This window comes from Cyanistes caeruleus, chromosome 14, assembly GCF_971803275.1.
Source record: "Cyanistes caeruleus chromosome 14, bCyaCae1.hap1.1, whole genome shotgun sequence".
In the NCBI taxonomy this organism is placed as follows: Eukaryota; Metazoa; Chordata; class Aves; order Passeriformes; family Paridae; genus Cyanistes; species Cyanistes caeruleus.
Window position 1 is genome coordinate 16,916,249 of NC_141714.1, and position 16,905 is coordinate 16,933,153.

Genomic DNA, 16,905 nt, shown 5'->3' on the forward strand with positions numbered 1-16,905 from the left:
GCCTTTCAGACCTGAAAATTAATTTATAAAAATGAAACGCAGCTTTGAGCTTCCAACAGAGACATTCAAAACCCCAAATCTTCACCCTGAGTTGGAGGCTGTCCCTGCAACAGGAGAAGTTCCAGCAGGACTTTGGGGTCCCCTGCAGCAGCAGGGGCTGACAGACAAAGTCTCTGAGGGGGTGACACCTTGGAAAAAGTCTGAATAACTCAGTCTGAAAGTTGAGCTAACAGACTTTTGGACAGTAGTAAATCACTGTCAAACAATGAGAGACACGTTGATGGTTGTAACTCTTTTCTCTGTTGACACATCAATCTGTCTGTCATTCAGTGCAGAACAGAATCCATTGCATTAATATGTTTCCACAGGCAAATTGAGAAATTGTGATTTTAATCTAATCAGGGTGGTTATTTTTGCAAATAGCAATTTTAGCTTGTTTAAAGTTCTTCTTATAATAAATTAAATTTTAGCTGAAGAAATGAAACATTTAGAGCTGAACGCAACTAAATATTTGTATTTAAATACTAAATTACTTTTAATTTTTTTTTAGTGATAATGCTTCTGGAGAAGGTACTGCTGTATAAAACAGCAATGAAGATGATACACATTATCTTCCTCAAAACTAGAATATTTTAATTCATGGACATACAGATGCACCAGATATTTCAGGTATATTAAAAACCCACAGGGATTTTTCCCTGCTGCTTCCCCAAGCAGCTTTAGCTGTGGGTTCAGTCAGAATATTCCAATGCCCCACCAAATAAATAAATAACCTCTCAAAAAGGCACAATTGTATCAAATCCATGGCACTGCCCCTGTAGGCCCAGATGGAGCTGGAAATCATGGAAGGCTGAGAGACTGGCTCCCTGAACTCATTTCTAACACCAAACACCACACATTTTGCATAGAAAAATCTCTTTTTTTGGAGTTCGCACCTGCATTTCTGGAGGAATTGGATTCAGCCAACCAGCAGAACTTGTGATGAATCTGAGCTAGACCTGTGAGAATTCAAGCTTTTGCCTCTCAGAAAAGAGTGAAGTGTTTCACGATATTTCATGTTTCAAGTGAGGGTTTCTTCTGGTACCAAACCAAACCCAAACCAGCCGACTGAGGTTCTTTTTTTCCTCTGAAGTTTTATGCATGATCTTTACATTTTCAGCCCAATACTGCTCTCTGAAGATCATTTCATTGCCCAGTTGAGTGTAACTCATTTCCTTTGTGGTCCAGGAGTACAAAAATACTCTTTCCTAATTCAGTCCATATGGCTAGAGCCTGAAAGGTACCTTAATGAGACTAATATAATTTTTTTTTCAGCTTTTTGAATATTTTCATTAATGAAAAGGGAAAACATGGGCATTCACCAACCAGCAGGAGCATCCTGGGCTAAAACAGCCAAATAGAATTTGTTTTTTTCAACAGATTGGATCACACAGGTAACATTTGCCAATCCTCTGTATTTTTCATGAGTCAAAGGAAAACAACATTAAGCTATACAATGCCAGGTATGTAGAAATGATTATTTCATGTGGACAGAATTCTTCAGGCAGCCTCTCTGAAAGTTTAACTATCTTAAAGAAAACAAATCGTGTTTCTCAACATTGTGTTCACTGTGTTCACATTTTTATACACTAGGGGAAGACCTGGAGAAAATCTGGTAAATGCTTATTGAGAGAAAAAACAAAAATCTGACTAGTTTGATATTGATTGTGAAAATTGTTTTGATATTATAAAGCTCATGAGATCAGGACAGTTGCTTATGAGTTTTAGCAGATGGAATAATGTAAACTCCAAGGCTCAGACAGGACACAGAATTTAAATTTGTCTCTAGCCCACGGTCTGTAACTCCTTTACCTCCACATATACTTTTATCTTTGTGTAAATAACTTTGCATTGTACCCTGCTGTCTACATTTGGGCTTATTCCAGGTATATTTCAGATGACAACTCAGTGCAAAATGCTTGACATTAATGTTCAGGCATTATTCCTTCATTATGGTAGGCAATTATGATAGAGAATACTTATTTTTTTCCTCTTTTAACCTGGGGGTGACCTGCCACTGGAGTGCAGTTTCCTCTTTCATCATTGTTACTCTGTAAGAACATTAATAGCACCATGTCATGAAACACTGAGAAAAAACCCAAACAAACAAAAAGACCCCTCACAGACCTGTAATCCCATTGTTACCTGGATAATAAAGACAGGGATTTCCCCTTTATGGCTCAGGGGTGGACACAAACATGACAAATAATGAGACAAAAACGCCAAGGAAACCCAGCAGGATTTTTGGGACAAGTGACAGAGTCACAGGGATGAGCACAGCCCTCCTGCCACATGCTGCTGAAATTCGTCTGCAGACACTCACTTTGGACAAGAAACGGAACAGGAAGTTTTAGAAACTTGTAAAATTGTTTCAGCCCACGCTTGAAGAATTAAAAAAATTTGTGACAACCGTTTGAGCCGTGCAGGTAAACTGAACTCTTGTTGTGTCACTGCACTGGTGCTGACAAACAGGAACCTTGAGTGAGAGAGGGCTGGCTCCAGCTGGGAATATGTGGGAACACAACCAGCCAGGGGCATTTAAGGGAACACAACCAGCCAGGGGCATTTAAGGAAACACCATTAATCAGCAGGGCAGGACAGGAGCTGAGCTCAGCAGCAGCTGCTCCCTTGAGGAGTTAACCCTGAGAGGTTCCATGGCACACGTGTCCCGGGGGATGCGCGGATTTTGGTCCCTGGATGCTCTCTGTGAGGGATGCTGGAGGGAAACGAGGACTGCCCTTCAAAGGGAACTACCAAAACCCACTGACAGTGACACACTGAGCTCAGCTGCCATGTCATTCCAGAAATTCATGGCTTTGGTAGCATGGCTGGAACAGAGTGGTTGGAGGGAGCAGAAATATGACTCCATACAATAATTGCAAACCTCAGACAGAAGTTATTTCTTTTCAGCAATGTTTCCTAACCACTGTTTGGGAATTTCCAATTGCTTGCAAGCTTAAAGAAATCTCAAGAGAAGCATAAAATTATTGAATTAGTTTTAGATATGCTAAGCCTTTTAGCTCACATTAAATCAATGGCAAATGAGGTACATCACATCTCTAAAAGGCAGATTACTCATTCAAGATCAAAACACAACTTTGAAATATCTGGCATACGCATTTTTAAAATTCAAAATGTATTAGTAGTTAATATTTGGGTAAATTCAGAAGTATTTTGATGGAGATTTTCATGAGATAAAAACTCTAGATGACAGTTTAAGATGAATACTTTTGGAAAAGATCATAGTAATTGTACATATATAATTTTCAAATTTTTTTTTTGCAAATACACAAACTACTACAGAAACCTCAAGTAAATTCAATTCATACAATTCTTCCCATTGAGAGAGAGAGAAATGGACTTTGTGTAATTTATTCTTCTGTTCTATTTGTGTTCTCTTCTGTTTCAATTTAAACTAAAACTCGTTTCAAATAACTCTGATGTAGTGAAACGAGACAAATTTGAGTGTTTCAGTTTTGCAGATATGATTTAGCATTCAAAAAAGCACCTTTACAAACCAACTCATTCTGCTGCATTTTTTAACTTTTGTAAACAGATTGCAGAGAAGGAGCCAATGCAGATCTGGACATCTTGTATGTCATCAGGCACAGCTTTTGAGTTTTTTATTGCATAAGGGATGGATTTCTGACAACACATTTTAAAAATTGCTTCTTATCCAAAAAACGACAGGCAAGAAAATTACTCATGAAGAATAATCTTTGTTCAGTGAGAGCAGTCCCCCCATGTTCTCTGCAACGGCCGAGTGAAGTGGCTGCACGTGGAACACCAGACGGATCCCAGGGAGCAAAATCTCCCCAAAAACTCCTTCCACAGGGGGTTTCCGCAGCAGTTTGTGGCTTCCACTCCAGCCCCTGGCCTGGAGAAGGAGCAGAGACATCTGAGCTTTCCATAACCAGAGGTCTCTAACTACCAAATCTGTTGTTGTAAGAATAAAGTCAGAATTTTGGGCACCTTTCACTGGACACTGCACTAAACCTCACACATTTTGTTGATATTTTTTTCCCAATAGTTGTTATGATCGTTGTGTGGATTATGATAGTTACAGAGGATTTAAAAAATTTGTTAGTTTTTCAACATCATTCATTAAAGAAAATAATAATTAATAAGAGGGAAAGTTTCTTTACAAATGTTGAGGCTGTCTAAGGAGCTGGAGATGTTTGGTGGAAGAAAGTGGTCAATGTTCACCATGGCAAAGGATGAGCAGAGTATTTCAAGGTTTAGTCCCAAGGCACACAAAATACTTTAAATTTGTAATGTAAAACTTGTAGAAAAAACTTGTATTTTCTAGCCATTATAATATTTTCATAAGAAAAAGAAAATTTCACTCACAGACCTTACACAATTCTAAATCAATGCCATCAACTGTATTATTCTTGACAAGAGGCAGATCCAACATAGCTGAACAGGTGTAATGAAGAAATAAATATTATTATAGAATGATGGGGAGAAAGGTAAAACTATCCTTCTGACAAGTGTATGGTATTTCATAAAAAAAAAATCTGCTTTTATCTGTAAAAATGGTCTGAGAAAGATGATGCAAAAATTTGTAGAAGCATTTAAAAAGTCTTACCTGATGAGAATTTGAAAAGAATAGAAAGTCTATTCAAACAGCCACGAAGACAAAAGTACACCAAAAAAACCTCACACTCGCTACTGGCATGTGCAGAATATCCAGAGTTCCTCCCTGTGTGTTCAGGAGCTCATCTGGAGAACATCCAAACACGAGGTGGTTCCTCTCCAATGGGTTGGTGATCTTGCCTGACATCCCTGTTCCCTTGTTCTGGATTGTTCTGAACAGAATTCCTGTCCCATCTCTCTCCTCCATAGCAACAAATTACACAAACCCTTCAGCACTTCAGATTCTCTGCAAAACAGACAATTTTGGGGAGCAGCACCCGATTAGATGTGTTTTGCTTTCCTGCAGGGAATCTACAGTCACTGTGAATGTGTCACTTTTCCCCAGCCTCCATCCGTGGTCTCACACACCCAGCAGCCCTCTCCTCTGGCAGCTTTCCCTCTTTCCCAGAACAGAAACCACTCATACATTTTACTCCTTTTCTCAAAATACAGCTCATACTAATAATTACAACCCCACCAGTACATTTTTAGTTTGGAAACTTGCTGATCTTCTCCAGCAGAGAACAGACTTTTGACTCCATCTTACCCATTTGCCTTTCAACCTCCTCATGGCCTTTAATCCATCAACAAATTAATTCATATCTGATGGTCACAGGCCTATTTCTGGCCAAACCAGAAGTTTTTTCTGTTTGGATTTTCTGTAAATTCTGTTTTTCTTCCCTGTTGTCTCTTCCCTTCAGATCATCCTGTACAACTCTTACAAATTTGTTCTTTGCATTATGTGACATTATTTTAACTGTAGATACTGAGTCAAAAAAATTTTCTCTTTAAAAATAAACATAGTATTTGAAATACAGTTAAATAGCAACTATCTAAATAGAGCTTGAGCCATACACTGAATAAAAAAACCCAGTTTGAATTCCTGCACAGTATCTGTTACATCTCTGCCAAAGAAAAGAATGAGTTGAGCACAAAATGAACCTCTTGTTTTCCAACAAATGCTACTTAGCTTTAGCTCATAATATTAGCTGAGAAGATTAGGCCTATGAAAACTCAATTTTCCCAGTCCAATGGGAATAGTGGAAAATAATCCACAACAAAATAATAAAACCAGCCTTGTTTTACTCAAAAGAACCCAACACTGTGTCAACGTCCCCTTCAAGTGATTGATGAAGTAATATGGAGCTACACCAAAACAGGGGTTGGTTATCATTTAGAAAAACAAACACATTGGAGTCAACCGAGGAAACAATTGTACAGATAAAAACCCCAAACCACTGACAAGGCAAGGACACAATAAACTACCAAAAAGTGTGGAAAAGTACAGAGATAGCAGAGGGGTTCCATTAGCCTGGCTAATCAGGGACCAAGTGCTGACAGGGCCTGGTCATGTGCTGGAAAAAAGCTGAAATTCCAGGCCCTTCCCTTCCCTGATTGCCCTGCTGATGAGGATGTACAGGCTCCCAAAAACCAGGGACACATCTCAGGTCCTGGCTCTTGCACAGTGCAGAAAAAGTGAGAGAAACAGGGTGGGACATTTGGCTGCAGGATTTGTGGGGGAATGCACAAATTAATAAATAAATTATAAAATAAATAATTAAATAAAACAAAGAAATTAATTAATGAATAAAAAATAAATAATGCTTTCTGTCCCAGAAAGCTCCATCCCACACACAGCCTCTGCTTCTGAGGCACCTTGGAAGTGTCACCAGGGGTGAGCTCCAGCAGGATTCCTCAGCAGGAGGAGTTTTCAGTAAAGTAGCCCTTAGGAGAAATGTGGGCCCCCCAAAAAATTTCAATGTTTTTAAAGAAACTAAAAATAACTCCTGAAGTTTGTAATACTGATCTCTTACCTAAAGTTTTTACTGAATTTTCAGCTACATTTGTAAGACTCTGCCTTCTAACTTTTGTAGCTCTTTTATTAAATGGATAGTTTTTGTTCAGCACTCCAAAAGCTGTGGAAAGGGCTGCGTGAATTCTCAAATCTGCTGTTAGCCACAGCTGCATTTGTCACAGCCTGGATGAGCACGAGCACACCTGGACAATGGTCATGGCTAGAGGTGGCAATGGCTGATTTGATAATCCTGGGGACTCCTCTGTCCTTGGAAAGCATCCACAGAATTTAGTTTTCCTTAATTTTGCATGCTGCCGCATTGATATTTCACTTCTGCCAGGTCACGAGAGTGTCTGAGCTCTTTCCTGAAATAACTTCATGAGCTCTTTCCTGATTAACTTCATGGTTTACATTTGCTAAAACTCCAAAACAGGCGTGCAGTGCTGTGAGACTGTGAATCTTCCCAGTGTCCTTGAAAGGTTTTGTTACCGGAGAGAAGAAATTTAACCTAGGAGGAATAAAGTCTGTAAAGAACACAATAGAACCACAGACTCAGAGGAGCACCTGGAAGAGAAATAGAACAGTCTGCCAACTGTATTTCAGGAGAAGTTATGGGGCCAGGCAGACAAAATCAGCAGGAGGTGCTGTTTTGAACAAAGGCAGAGCAGATATCGGCTGTGAGGGGCTGACAGAGAGAAGGATCTTGTGCCGAGGCCCCAGGTTGTCAGACTCCCAAGTTAGCTTAAAGGTCACCTCTGAAAGATGGTGCTTCAAAGGGCAAATATTACAAGGTTGTCCCCTCTGCTCCTACAGCTGAATTAGGCCTCCAAGAGATCGACTTTGAAGGATGGCACTCCAAAGTTCTGCCTCTTCCCTCCCATTATTTGTCTCTGTTATAAGACAACACTTTATATATTTACCTCAAGATCAGCAATGCAAAGAGCAAGATTACCTACAACGACAAAGAATATGTGCATTTATCATGATAACTATCTCCTACGGAATACCAGAGCAAGAAAATTAGGTTGGGTGAGGCTTTTTTGGGGTTATTTTGTGAGACAGTGGTAGAATCAATAAAAAAGAATTTGTCAAGACAGGAAAATTTTATTGTTTGCCAAGGAAACAAAACACAATTTGGCCTGCAAATTCTTAGAAAGCATCAATGACAGCTTTTGCAACTGGAGGAGGTTCTACAAAAAATGTTCTTTATATTTATAGGAAGAAGCTTGTTGAGAATTGGTGGATATAAGGCAAGTGGAATGGGATGAGAAAGTTCAGAAACTTAAAGAAAAAAAACAAAACAAAGAAATCCAGCAAAGTAAAATGTGTCAGTTTTAAGCAGGTAGATCAAATGATGAGCGCTCCAAATGTGAAATACTTGCTGATGTCACAGGGAGAAGCACAGAAAACAGGCCAGAGGGGGATGCATGCAATAACATGGGATTATTCTCAGAAGAGAAACATTGAAGTTATTAGAGCAAAAAAGAAGTGGTGCTGTGAGCAGGTCAGCAGTGGGACAAGTGTGGCTCAGTAGTTCCATATTCAATGACAATTATGGGCTCAATCTTCAGCCTTGTGCACTCACCCTCACTCCATGGCCAGGCAGGGAGGGGACTGGCAGAACTATAAACATGAAAGAGGTAAAATCTCAGCCTAGAATAGAGAAATAACAGGTCAGAAAGTATTGACTAAAACAGACCCTTTCAAATTAGCAGGAGCTGATCATCTGCCAGCTGGTTAACTGTTCACAGGGTCTCAGGGCAAGTATTGGTGGCTCAGAGGACAGAAAAAGGACAAAGTGCTGCAAAACTGACAATATCAGTCCCATATATTGACTAGAAATGAACAGGGAAAGGGAAATGGATCTGGGAATTGGAATCTGTGGTCCATAATTAAAGACATCACTTGAAAATCCTGGTAATAAGGAAATAAGAGACAACAAACACTACTTTGCAAGAAACAGTGCAAGGAAAATCCACCTTATTTCATTTTGCATAGCATTTCTTTACTAAATATGACTTAAAAATGAAGGAATAAAGTAAATCTAGGAAAAGGCTCTTACTTGAGAGATATACAAAGAGTTCTCGTGTTTCTAAAGAAGAGTCTTTGAAAAATGAAACGTTACCTTAGGAAAGTGGAAGTGCTTTAGTTGAGCACTAGAGACAAAAATTTACAGGATGTTCTTCAGAGGGAGCCATTCCATGTGGGAAAAAACTTGCACTGTACCACAAGACAAAACTCCTCATTTAAGATTCGTGTAATTCTAAAAGTTCTTCGGTGTAAATTTAAGTGCATTTTTGTATTGCAAAGGGACAAAATCAAAATGACATCTAGCTATCAGAAAATTGGACTCTTAGTTCGGAACATCTTCCTAATTGTAAAGTTTATATTTGACATGGATGTAATTCCAAAATATTTCTAATTTAATATTACAGCTACTGTAAAAGAAAGCCAGGGAAAGATGCTGGTCCAGCCCAGCACAGTGTTTTATGGTAAGAAAATCTATATTTAGTGATCAGTAAGTGATCAGATCAAGAGATACCCTCATCTGAGGCAAAACCCTTCCCTACCCCAAAATTCTATGAATCTCCTGACTGCTATTTCTTCTTTTCACACCTTGATCACAATTTCCATTCAGCACCTTGGAAAATTCTTATAAGTCTAAGAAAAATATATTGTGCTTAAGCAACTCCTGCCTTGCTGTAATCTTCTGACTTCATATTTGCCATCTTTCTACACTTTCCAGAGTGTGCTTAGTCTGCAAAAGTAGCATGGAAAATTTTTAATTCTCCTGAAATACCTGGCACTGAGCAACGTAAGGTGAAAGAAATTTAATTTTGTGGAATATCATTTGGCTTTGATACAATTTACCCTACATTGTACACTAACTCCAAATTGAAAATCAGGTTTTTATCCAAGACCCCTTCTTCAAAAAAATTAAGCTGTGGACAAGAAACAGTCTTTCTGTGTTTTCTCACAGGTGTAGTCATTGACCCCTGAATATTTGTCCTCCCATTTTAGGATATAAACAGCTTTGTTATTAACCCTCAGAGTTTCTGACCTTGCTGCTTTTGTGAAATAATAGTGCGAGAGAGGAATTTTCTTCCAAATGAAATGTTTACTCTATAAAGCTGTAACTGCTATATTGCATTATATTTTTATGTTTATTGTTATAAAATGATGCTATTTGTAAGTATAATTCTGTAATAAAAACAAAACAGAGATTGATGCCGAAAGAGAATGAAATTTCAGAACATGCTATAAAGCTAATCTAATACTGGAAAATCATAAAAAAATACAATTACTCTATTTACAGGTGAAAAGGAAAAACAATTGCATACATAAAAAGAAAAGCTTTATTTTTATGGTAAGAAGCTTATGAACATGGAAATGAAAGTGAAATCCTCTTACAAACAAAAGGGTTAATCTTAATTGTGCATCAGCTTTGACTATAACAGGAAAGTTATTTTAAAGCTGTAAAACCCATTTTTTTACTCAGAAGTATCTTTGCATAATGAATGTTGTGGCTGTTGCAGAAGTTGCCTGAGTCTTTCCACATAAATCACACTGCAGTCAACCTCCTTTTGTTTCCCCAGAGCTGATGTTCAGTCACAATATTCTCTTTGGTGCCATTCTGGAAGGACCAATTCATACTGATGAAAGATGCAGGTTTTAAAATCCACCTGCTAAATATATGTACAGCCTTCAGAAATATCAAAGGATGGGGCAAAAAAGATAATTTGGGATGAGGCCAGTTGGAGCCACAAAATTACATGTGATGGGTGGAAGGAGCATTTATGTCTGATTATTCCTGGTTTATCCTAGAAAACCTCTAACACATCTGGGAAGCTCCTGGGGCAGAGATTACCTGGGGAACAGGTAAATCTGTGAAAAACACAGTCCTCAAGAAACATTAATGCTTGCTGTTCTAACAATATTTCCAGTTTTGAGTGGATTGGGTTGAAATTTCCTCCTAGTTAGAGGAGCTACTTTGAGGGGGTTTTGGGGTGACTTGTTGCAGTTCAGCTGACAACCAGTGAGAACAACCCGTGGTTTTGCACCACCATCCTCAAGGGATGAGGGAAATGCCTCCATGTGACACAATATGCAAAATTGTGATAAAAAAGACATAAAAGAGACAAAAAAGAGATAAAGTTGGAAAGCAAAGTGGCATGTTGGTACCAAGGTGACTTCCAAGTCTCATCCCTTCTTCACTGGAGTGCTCTTGTATGGCATAAAGGTACAAAATGAATTTACCTCAAATTTATCCTCCACCAATACCAGAACTAAAAACAACCCAACAACTTCTTTGCAGAAATTCCTGAGTTGTTGTACCAACATCTGAAATATCCATCAAGCACTGACTTTTACAACAAAAGTGCTCTTGGTATAGCCAAAGAATTTATTTGTAAGGGAAGATCACGTCCACCAAAATCAGACACTACATCCTCCTTTTGGAATTTAATGTGCAAAAAGATAAGAAGGAACCATATTAATCCAAAGCAAAATGGAAAAATCTGGTGGAAGGAGCTACTTCCTGAGCTATAGTAATTAAAAGCCTTGACATATCTATGAAAGAAGGGCTTGGATAATCTTTATTATACTGTAAGCAAGGCAAATGGCAGATTGATATCCCTTGGCACAGGAATACGCTACTAAATATTTGAAGACAAGCTGTGACTTCAAATATCACATCCAACTGCAACTTTAATTTTTTTTTTTGCAGAAAAAGCAACTCATGCTGAGGAAGATATGGCTTATTTGAAACTTATTTACTGTCATAACAGATGGTGAAGACTAGAGAGAATATAAATGAAAAATATGGGGGCCCAATAAATGTCAAGGCTCCCAACTTGGTTTGTAAAATTAAAAGGAAAAAAAAAAAAGAAATCAGCTATATCTATGCAAGATACAAAAACTTAACAGAATAGATTAGCTTTTGAACATCTTGGAAATAACCATTTTTCTGCCCACACAACGTGAGATCAAAAATTGCATTGATTTTACAGTCACTGCCATCTTGAAAAAGTTATACAGCATGATCTATGCAGAGTTATTCAATGCTCCTTTTCAGGTTTTTAGCCCCAAAATTCTGGTGGATTGTGACAATTGTATCAGTTATACTGACAATGGCCAAGATAATTTCCTATGAACCCATGGTGGGGTAGAAGCTTTGTTGGCTCTGTTTTTAATCCTACAACCACAGCCTGAGGAGTGAGGTCAGAGCTCGAGCCAGAGCCACAGATCCAGGGCCTTCTGTTGATGGGGAATTTTTCAAGTCTGGAGTTCTCAGTTCTAAACAAAACAAAATTTCAGAACAGCAAAATCTGCAAAACAAAATTATTCTTTATGCTCAGACCTCTTTAATCCTCACCTCAACCTCTCTTAACTTCAGAGAGAACTGAGCACTCAGGGCTGTAAAAAACACCTGGTACCCTACAAAACTGTACTTTGGAATCTCTTCACAGAAGGGGATCCTGGAATGAAGCATCCATCCTTATTTTCTAAAGTGTGCAGGTGAAGAAGGAAAGGAACAGGGAAGGAACAACATCCCTTCACTTGTGGAGGCAATCTGCATTTGTGCTGCTCCTGGAGCCATTATTGCCTTGGCAGTGCCTCTGCTATCAAGAGCAAACAAACTTAAGGCAGAACTGAACCAAAATGACATTCATGAAAAACTGAAATGAATTCTTAATGTGGAGTTACATCATGGATCTGAGCATGTCTTTACCTTATTGGAAAGAGCTTCCAGGGCAACTCTGAGCTGTGAATTGACACTGCAGTTCACAGAGGAGAGCAAGGCCAACAGCAAAGAAATAGATATTATTCTATATTTAGCTCTTCTCTTGTTGTCTTATGTCACCTAGATGGCTGGAAAATACACCACTCATGCAATATTTCTTTTGCTAAAATACTGCACAGCTCATTGTACTTTAAAACTAGCAGTGAATTTCAGAATGTGGTAAGAAATGTAATATTAACTGTTCCATAATGGCACAAAGAGAAATAAGGTTGTGAGTATATTTTTATACAGTTTTTCTTAATGAAAAACAAGGAAACATACACAAAGTATTGGAGTTTTTCATGCTGCTACCTTTTATGTTTTCTGTGCATTGTATTTGAATGTTCTCCTCTTGATTTTGTTCTCTGAAATACTTGTTTGAAGTAAGATACTTTATTTTAATAAGTGGAACAAAGCTTTGAATAGCTTGGTTCAAAAAACAGTTTTAAATGAAAGGAGCTGTTGCTAAGCACAGGGATCTTTGCCAAATACTTTTTAAATGGTTTATTGTGCCCTAGCAATCCTGAGATTAAAAACATCTCTTGAATTACAATGACACATCAAAAAATAAAATTAATGTGGGGGTTTTCATTACAAGAACTGAGCCTCTGTGTGTTATTCTTTCCATTAGATAAGAAAGAAACATACTGTGGTACATTGTTTTTGCTGTCAGAGTGAGCTTTTAGGCAAATACACACTATCACACTATATCCCTCATGGATTCAATCATGCACTCTACAAGTTCTTCTATTAATTTAACTTAATGCTGTGGATTTAAGGGATAGACTGTATATTTTCACATATTTTTCTGCACTGGGGATGAATTATTTTTAGACTCCATAAGTCTTCATCAGAATCAGAAGATGGCATTGCCTCAGCCTACTACAATATGGATAATAGTATTGCATCACCCTGTAATAAACATTTAATTTTCCTTGTTCTTGTGATGTTACAAAGCAACTGTTTGACCAAACTCTGGTGTTGCAACACTGCAGAGCATGTAGATCTCATTGCCAGTGAGAAACCTGAGTACAGAGTGCTGGATGTTTTAGAGAAAAACACAATCGATAGCATTTCCCAGCTAATAAAGATGTCTAAAACAGTGCTCTGAGCAGTGCTGGCCTCAGAGTACACAAATTGTGATTTACAACAGGGAAAAAGGAAGTGGAAAAACCAACAGAGAAAACTGCTGCTAATTGATTTTAAACCAAACTCAGTTTCCACACCTTGAAATCTTATTTCAATTTGTACCTGGGGGCTGTGAATAGAGAAAAGCCAAAGTTCCAGATATCTCACGCTGGATTTGAAAGCAGGGCATGCAGATTGTTGGGATTTTCCTGTAAATCACTGACTCCTCTGTTTTGCCCAACATCTCCTAAGCTGCCATTAAAGGACAGAAGAGATCCCTTGCCAGATAACACCCTGGTACTGCCTGGCTTTAGCCCACAGGTTTTACTTGTCAGCATCCACTCTCCCACTTTATTTCCCAAGGACAAATTAAAATATTCATCTGTAAGTTATAGATTATAGAAAATTAAACCAAAACACCCTGTACATATAAAACTGAGCTAAACCTGACCTAGGAAAATTGGCAAACATGGTAATGATTGAAACAAGTGGGTCAGATTATATTGGTGTCGCAAATGTAACACCTCAAATGGCCCAAATAACAAACACAAACATAAAAAAATTGAAGAAGTTGCAGCAAAAAGCCTGCCCCTTTCAGGTACTTTCTTGGACAGTCCATTATGAAGGTATGCATTCAGTTTTTTTTAAAGCTTAGAACATTTCTATCACAAAGAACTTCTGTATTTTAGTGCCTGTCCCACACTGTCACACTCAAGAAAATCTGCACCCCCAGGTAGACAGCTTTTTTATTCCCCATCTTAAATGGGAAATATATGACCAAAAAATAAGAGGAACATGTCAAAAAGAAAACCAAGGTCACCTTCTCAAACCAGCCATGCATTCCTTGCTCTTCAAGCTGGCACAAATTCTGGGAATTTCAGTGAGGACCTAAAATGGCCAGAAATGTGTAGAAGGTTGTTTCCTACTCCCAAAGGCACAGGAGTGAACTTGGAGTAAATGTCTTTGAAAAGGCAGATATCAAAGGTTCTGGATGTGGGTGAAGTGAGGAAAGACCTGTACAAAATTGTGTTGTTAAGACACGACGAGTTTCAACCAGAGACACTCCATGGCTTTAATGTCCCTCCTCCAGAAGATCCCTAATGAATCCACACCTAATCAGGGTAATCAGGGTTCTCTGCCTCCAATCATGCAGGACTAGGACCTGTATTTTAGGATTCTTCACTCCTCAAGCCCACTCGTCTCATGGGGAGCTCAAAGGCAATGAATGCCACCAGGAAAAACATTCCATAACAGCCCCATTTGATTCCCTGCTCCGATAGGAAATAAGAAATAAAACACTTTAAAAATGAAACAGATCCCTTCAACCTTTGCTGAAAGAAGACCATCACAGTTTATAGTGCTCAAAAGGTGAAGCAGAAATATAAAAAAAAAGATGAAAACAATTACAAACCTTTACACGTCTCTTTGGAAGATATACACTTTTCTGGTTTTCTTTGATAATACCACATAACTCAAAGGGAATACACGGCCTCACATAAAACATCCATCCACCAGAAAAGGCATTTATTGGCCTCAGAAGCCAGATATCACCTAAAACAAAACACAGCATCATTTGGACAAAGATGAAATGACTTGTCCTGACATTGGAACTTGCAGGGAGAGGCACTTCATCACCAGTCAATATTCAACAGCTCTCAGTAGGTAAATTGTGGAGCTGTGAGCATTGGCTCTGCAGCTCACAGCTCATGGCAACTGCATTTGCTCACATTCAGTTCTGTGGATTCTTGTTTATTCACTGCCAGAGACATGCAGCATAAAGCAACGCTGAGCTAATAATTTTCTCATTTCCTAAAGCATTAATTACGCTAATAATTAAGGCATTTCTTTTTCATACTGATTTGAAAGGGAATTAGCACAACTGAATAAGCAGTAATTCTCATGGTCGAATTACCAATAGCCTCCAAAGAGGCATGAGATTAATTTTTGTGTTTGCATTTCCTTATGACAAGGATCAGGCTGCAAACTTTGCAGGCATCAATATGCACCTCAAGCTTCTGAATAAAAAAATATACCTGTGCTGTACCTGAAGCTCTTGGGAAAAAAACATTAAAAAATGGAAAACCATGCAAGAGCTACTGAGATTACTCAATTTTCAGGAAGAGGTTTCAGTAGAAATTGTCCTTATTTCAAGCAGTGTTTAATTTTATTTTATCTCCTTAAGTAGCATGAGAGTTTCTTATTAGGGTACTTGGCTAAGAGCTTATTTTTTAAATTAAATTTCAGTTATAATGAACTCTTGCTTAGCTTAAACCAAAATATTCTGGTGGTAGCTGGTAAATGATGTTATTTCAGTGAAATAAAGATCGCAAGCTCAAAGTTTAATGATTCTCTAATGACGGCTCTGTTATTTAATTGGAACAATTGCTGCAGAGACATTTGTGCTCTTTGGCAATTACCATTTCTGCTCACACTCAAGTAAAAGTAAACATGCTTTGGGTTCTGGAACCTCTTTAATCCCTTTGGTAAACAGAACAGGGGAATTTCAAAATGAGTGAAAAATGGGATTAATTTTCAGTTTTCAGTCCATGAACTGAAATCTCCATTAAAATGATCCATATTCCAGTATTTTCCTTCACACCTACCCTTTAGAGCCATTCCTTTCTTCTGACCTCTTCTGTGACATGATCTCATTTCCATGGTCCCAGGGTTTGTGTGAGACAACAGGTGGCAGAACCACCCAGCACCTTCCCTCTAGCAATCAGCTTGAAAGTTGAAGACACTGGATTTTAGGAAAACATTTCAATCTAGTTTTCCCATAAGCTTTCAAATCCATGGAATTTAAACCGTCTTCCTCACTAAAAAAGGAGAATAAACCAAACTGTACACATTCAAAATCACTACAATTATTTAAAATATTTTCCTTAACCCACACTCGTCAGTGAAGCAACAACCTCCTGCAGTCTTTTCATAGGTTATTTCCCTTCTTTCCCTTAGTCTTTCCACACAATTTACATCCACTCAGCTAAAATGATAGCTCCTTATCTGTCTGAATCTTGGATAAATCTTTCAGAATTCACCTGCGTGACCTCTTGTTTTTCACGGCCTGCCACTCCCTCGCAGCACAGGAACCAAAGTGTGTGCTACCCCTTGGATACCTGCATGGTCTTTTCTTTTTTCCAGACCATTGGCTTATAAAATGAACAAAATTGGTCCTAATACTGATCTCCTGTGGCACTCCACTAATCACTTTCCTCTTTCCCAAGCCACTACCCACTCACAAATACCTCTCTTTGATGTCTCAGTAGATAATTTATCTATTCACATACCTCAGCTGCTATAAAACATCAAAATTACAGACCTTGCAGATTATTCTTTTGTGTTTTGCTCTATCAACATATTTCCTAAATGCTAGGAAAATTATTTCTCTGGACCCAATTTACCTTGTTACTGCATAGCAATGATTTGTTAAGCATAATCAAATTTTTGTGGCTGCCTTTAACTGTAATATTCCAGGTGCCTCCACTGGGGCCTGATATAAAAATAAATGGAGTAGGAAAAAAAC

General features: G+C 38.3%; 1 protein-coding gene across 1 annotated transcript in view; it reads right to left on the minus strand.

Moving 5' to 3' along the window:
* The window catches only part of LOC111928764 (uncharacterized), a 126,523-nt gene that overhangs the window by 40,733 nt on the left and 68,885 nt on the right, over nucleotides 1–16,905 (minus strand). Inside the window, exons 4-5 of the mRNA XM_086850249.1 lie at nucleotides 15,986–16,198; nucleotides 14,794–14,933 (exon numbers count right to left, since the gene is read on the minus strand). Coding sequence (XP_086706375.1) covers nucleotides 14,794–14,933; nucleotides 15,986–16,040 — 195 coding nt within the window. The 5' untranslated portion in view covers nucleotides 16,041–16,198. The remainder of the gene's footprint in view (nucleotides 1–14,793; nucleotides 14,934–15,985; nucleotides 16,199–16,905) is intronic.